The sequence below is a fragment of the Anneissia japonica genome, unplaced genomic scaffold, assembly GCF_011630105.1.
Source record: "Anneissia japonica isolate Jap-2015-1 unplaced genomic scaffold, ASM1163010v1 scaffold7370_len818893_cov191, whole genome shotgun sequence".
NCBI lineage: Eukaryota > Metazoa > Echinodermata > Crinoidea > Comatulida > Comatulidae > Anneissia > Anneissia japonica.
The window spans coordinates 8,028-14,126 of NW_022687459.1; the positions used below are offsets into that span (position 1 = coordinate 8,028).

A 6,099-nucleotide genomic window follows, 5' to 3' on the forward strand; every position below is an offset into this window, starting at 1 on the left:
CATAACCCCACCAAGGGATTTCCAGGAACAATCTGCCGTTTTCGAGCAATCGTTACCTACATTTACACCCCTCCCGCATGCCAGTACGAAAATTAAAGTGGTGGGGGATATAAAACGGGACCGCAGGTCCCACTCTAACTTCGATGCGGTGAATGAGGGGGTATCACATCATAACCCCACCAAGGGATTTCCAGGAACAATCTGCCGTTTTCGAGCAATCGTTACCTACATTTACACCCCTCCCGCATACCAGTACGAAAATGAGGAAAATTAAAGTGGTGGGGGGTATTAAAAGGGACCTCCGGTCCCACTCTAACTTCGTTGTGGTGAAAATTATAAAAAGGTTAGCAATAATTATCTACATTTACACCCCTTGCGCAGACCAGTAGGCCTGTTAAAATGAGTGAAAACTAAAAAAGGTGGGGAAAATGTGAGCTGCGGTCCCTATCTAGGCCTAACCTTGATAATAATAATGAGGGGATAACATCATAGGCCTAAGTGATTTTTAGGAACTATCTGTCGTTTTCGAACAATATTGTTCCCAACTCCCCTCCGATTGTCCCGTCCCCTTCCCCTTATCTCGCCATCCACTAATTTTCATACTATTAATGTTACCCATCCACCCACCCCCACACCTTCTATTCCCTCAGCAGTGGTCAATAAAACTGTGCTTCGCCGCCTCACCCACGGTGAAGTAAATAGTGAAGCTGCAGTCCAACGCGATCGTATCTTATCTGGATTGTTGGCTAGAATTGTGGGCTGGCTTGTTGTTGGCTGGCTTATTGTTGGCTAACTTGACTCAAGTCATTACGGACTTTACGCAATAGGACGGAAAGACGGGTGGACGGTGGTTTTGTGCTCACCGGAGCGTGAAAACATAAACAGACGACAGTAAACAATTCGGCAGTTACGCATCGTCGACGACGACGACGCAGAAGACATGATGGCCTGTTTACGCGAAGCAAGAGAGGCAATATGTTTTGCCTATGATGGAGGTTTGATCGACGAAGAGGAGTTCATCTTACTATATGAATTTAATCAATCAAATAATTTAGATTTAATACCATATTTTAATTATGATGCATTTGATTTAGATGTTTGTACTGAAGATGAATGCAAGGCGTATTTCAGGTAGGTATACCGGTACTGCGGTAGCAGTAGCCTAGGGCCTAGGCAAGGCCTAAAATAATTATAACTCCATTGCATAGCTAGGGCTACAGTAGAACCCCTATTATTATTATTATTATTGTTATTATTATTATTATTATTATTATTATTATTATTATTATTATTATTATTATTATTATTATTATTAAGGGGACAACTTTGTTGAGACTTGAAAAAAGTTTCCACTTAAAAGGGGTGTCCTCTGAATAGTGGTTGGCTGTGGGGTTAAAACGTTACACTACAGGTATGAATAATAATTTTTCAAATATTATCCTACTGGCTATGGGACAGTGGGTTAATTTAGTAGGCCTATTTTGTTTATAATATCCTTCTTATCCGACAACAATAACTCATCAATTAAAGGATGAAATGATGTTTTTATGAACCAAAACCTTGTACCATACGTTAAACTAACGTAATTATATTTAACTTAATAAGTGTATTGTTAAATAAGTTATTCCTATAGGTAATGGGGTAAATTACACTTTTACTTAATATACTGTGTATACAGTATATGTATCTTGAATTTTCATTTTTCTCATTTCAGATTTTTAAAAAAATGACATTCACCAGTTGATAGATGCACTTCAAATATCAAAAGTAATCAGGTGCCCAAACAGAATAAAAGGCGATGGCGTTGAAGGCCTGTGTATAATGCTGAAGAGATTCGCATACCCGTGCAGATATGAAGATATGATAGCCAATTTTGGAAGGCCAATACCACAGTTATGTATGATTTCTAACCATATGATCAACCATGTGTTTGACCGTTACAAACATCTGTTTAGCACATTTGATCAGATATGGCTCTCTCCAGACAACTTGCAAATATTTGCAAACGCCATCCACGCTGAAGGGACTGCATTAACAAATTGTTTTGGTTTTGTTGTTGGAACCGTTCGCCCCATTTGTAGACCTTCTGAGCATCAAAGAGTGGTATACAATTGACATAAGCGGGTACACAGCATAACATTTCAATCAGTTGTCGCACCCAATGGCCTAATCATTAATTTATTTGGACCAGTGAAAGGCATGACTCATACATGCTGCGGGAATCTGAGTTACTGTCAGAATTAGAATGATACGCATATGATCCGTATGGAAGTCCTTTATGCATTTATGGGGATCCTGCCTACCCTTTGAGGGCCCAACTGCAAGCACCGTTCAAAGGAAACAATATCACCCCTAAAAAAATCAATGAGTAAAGTTCGTCAGTGGACATCAGTGGAGTGGCTATTTGGAGATGTTGTCAACTACTGGAAATTTGTAGATTTCAAAAAAACCCAGAAAATTGGACTGAGTGCAGTTGGAAAAATGTACACCGTATGTGGTCTTCTAACAAATGCACATACCTGCCTTCATAGTAACATTACGTCACAATATTTCGAGCTAAATCCTCCAGATTTGCATCACTAATTCCAATAATTTATTATGCAAGACACTATTTAAAAATGTTATAGCATTAAACTATTTAAATACTTGTATAGTGCCTCGAGTATGCAGGAGTAATAATTATTAAATGCACAAGGCAACATACAGTAACGTAACGTTCAATATTTTGAGCTAAATATCATTTACGCCGCACTCCAAATTAATTCTCTAAACGGGGTGTTTATTTAAATAAATACGATATGGATTGTATGTAAAATTTAAGTATTATTTGATAATATAGGTATTTTGTATTTGTTCCTAATTGATGAAACACTGTAAATATTAAAAACACTTAACTAAGTGAAAATTGTTATGCATTTGTTCAGCAAACTGAAAATGTATGTACATTATTTGATCAAAATGCTAATTCAATCTAAATAAATAATAAATATATTTATCATATGTGTAATATTTATATAATACATTGGAAGTTATAGAAAAGTAAATTACATAATTATTTATATAATACATAGAACTGTTTTTGTCATGTTATTGAATTGATTTATAGCTTAAATATTCTCGGAATCTCTTAAATTGCATGTTCGAATGAGTTTGGCAATACCTTTTTATACGTTGTTTAGCGAATCTGCTATCTGCAAATATTGATGATTTGTAATAAAAATAAAATATTATTATTGGCCAATTAGCGCACCCACCACCACAACAATTTGAAATTTAAGAAACAGATATGCTGAGTAAGAAAACAAAATATTATTTTTATTCCGCCCTTCTCTGATGATGTTTTAAATGATAAGTTCGCAAAACAAGGAATAAAAAAAAAGTCTCAAACAATAAACTCGACTATATATATATATATATAAATAAAATGAAGTTAAAAAAAATAATTGGCCTACATTTGGATCTGTGTTTTGCTATCTATATGCATTATCAAGACCTTATAGAACAGCAACAAGTATTTGTTAAAATGGGGGTGTCTTACATATCCGACATACACAAATCTTCCAAAAAACATTCTCAAACTCGGGAGACGCCTTATACGCGAGTATTATATATTAACTATTTTAAATTTGTTGAGTAACAATCACATACAATAAAGTTGTTTGAACTATAATGACTTGGTTATTAAAGAATTATTTTTTAATACATTCCATTAACATAAACATCATCTGCTCATTCTGCTGATGCATTTGTTGCCTAGACAGTTCCATCTGCTGTTGCAACAAATCAGCTATGTGTTGTTGTTTCATTTCTTTACTCTTTTCTTCCATTTCTTCTCTTCTGTACTCAATCTCCTTCTCTGCTCTCTCTTTTAAATATGTTATGGTTTCCCCTCCACTTTTTTCTACTTCCTTCTCCACCAGTTTTATCTACCCTGTAGCAAATGAATAGAATATGATTTTATTACAGTGTTCTTTATGTGGGTTGATTAGACTAAATTTCATTTCAGTTTTTTTTTTTTAACAGGTGTCTAACCTTTTTTTTGTTTCTCTAAAGGTTTCGAGACTCCATTTCCTCATTTCATTTCCATCACTAACCTTCTTGGCTTCTTCCTTTTCCTCTTTGGTGGCTTCCACATCTCTTTCCTTATTAATTAAGTCTTCAATCAACTTAACTCCTTCTGTGTGCTCTGGACTTACTCCACTACTAAGCCTTTTTTTCCTTATTTTGTTTTTAAGACCTTTATATTTTAAAATGTTCCAGCGGTCCCTAATTGCTCTAGCATCTCCTTGGAAATTCATTGCAGGGCACCTTTGAAGTTCTGCCGCAATTTCCTTCCATACATTACCCCTTTGTTGGGTCCTCGCTTTAAATTGAAATGGGTCTCGTACCATAATCTTCCTCAACATAATGATATCCTTCTCATCATTCCATTTCATCGTAATTCTGAAAAATAAGCATATGCTGTGTCACACAAATACAAATTAAATACCAATAAGTCTAGATGTCTTCTAATGTTCATCATTTGCCTATGCAGTCTGCCTTTTTTATTATTAATAATATTATTATTATTATTTATATTATTATTATATATATATCACTATTCAAATGACAAAAGGTACAGTAAGCCCAAACTAGGCTTACTGACTGTTTTACTAGACTATTACTACTACTACTACTACTACTACTACTACTACTACTGGCTAGCCTAGCTAGGCTAGTAGTACTAGCCTACTAGGCCTAGTGTACTACAGTAGTATAGCACTAATAGGTTTACTAGTAGAGGCCTTTCTTTATTATAATGGGAATGCACTAGGCCAGTTTAGTAGTTCAGTAGTAGGCTAGGTCTACTACTAGGTACATAGGTCAGCGGGGACAGTACTGAACCGCTTTGATAGGATAGGTAGGAGGCTACCCGAGCGCCAGCAGCAGTACGCATAAGCTTAGATTGGCCCAACGCCACTTTACCCTCCACTAATGCGGCGTTTTACTGTACTTTATATGTTGTTTTTGACAAACTAACTTTCAAAAAGAAGTAACATGTTATTTGTTGTTGCTGAAATTCCACTTTAAATTATTATTGCATACTGTACATTCAAAAAATACGTACTTTTGAGAAGCCATCTTCGCCTCCACAGTCGACGGAAAACTCCAAACTTTCACGTTCTAGAAAAGTTAGGACGGCGGCTGTAAGAGCAATCAGGCATGCGCAGAGTGAAAGTGGGCGGGGCTTAACTCCAATTGCCGTCGTCCCACGGCTCCCCGTCCTGTTGCGTAAAGTCCTTAATCCCGTTCTTTAGGACAGGACCAGTCTAATTGTACCTGGTAAATTGCAAGATCAGAAAGAAATGATTATGATGCATTTTCACAGTGGAGGATCAAAGGGAAGAGGATGTTCTCATAAATCCCTCCTGCAGGAGTAAATATTCCAGCCGTCAGAATATACCATTCAAGAGACACAACATTTATTGTCATAATAAAATATGCAGATTCGCGCAGTGTTAAAGAATACAAAGTACGCGATGATATGTCGTTGTCGTGTCGTAATCGTGTCTAGTGTAATGCGGCTACAGAACGAGAAGGGGGAGGGGGAGGGCGTACAACAGTTTTTTTTTCAGAATAGATAATTGAAGAGAACATCTTGATATATGCATTGAAATTTTCAAAAGCAGCCAAACAGGGGCACATTTCCACTTACTGAATCCGCCCGTGATACAAAAGCCATATATGTGAAATGCGTGAATATGTTATTGGTCCCTCATAAAACGCTTGAAATAAAATGCACTGTTTAGTACGGTACTTGATCTTTCATCATGATCCTTGTTGACTGGCATCGGTGGGCGATGATGGCAGTTAAATTTCCACTTGCAGAATATGAAAACACGTCAACATTGTATAAATGTTTGCTATTAAAGCAAGTACAGACCAAAGCCTTGGGTTCAGGGGAAGACTGGGCCCCTTGCATAGTAATCGATTGCAGGTGTCAGAAAAGTTGTGGTCGAGGGGGCCTATTACAGTGGAATATCAGTACGGTAACCTGCAGTTACTGTACTACAATTTGATTCGAGTTCTGTAAGAAGTTGGGTAGCCTATTACTTCCTT

General features: G+C 36.7%; 1 protein-coding gene across 2 annotated transcripts; it reads right to left on the reverse strand.

Annotated features, from left to right (window-relative positions):
- Positions 1-3,179: 3,179 nt before the first annotated feature.
- Positions 3,180-5,344, reverse strand: LOC117118596. Of its 2 annotated transcripts, none has more exons than XM_033263236.1 (3): positions 5,108-5,344; positions 4,095-4,443; positions 3,180-3,931 (listed from the first exon to the last, which is right to left on the reverse strand). In XM_033263236.1, the coding sequence occupies exons 1-3, from the start codon at positions 5,119-5,121 to the stop codon at positions 3,923-3,925; spliced, it is 372 nt and encodes a 123-aa protein (XP_033119127.1). In that variant the 5' UTR covers positions 5,122-5,344; the 3' UTR covers positions 3,180-3,922. The 2 variants fall into 2 exon arrangements, with proteins under 2 accessions (XP_033119127.1, XP_033119120.1); XM_033263229.1 differs by having other exon boundaries at positions 4,033-4,443.
- Between the last annotated feature and the right edge of the window lie 755 nt (positions 5,345-6,099).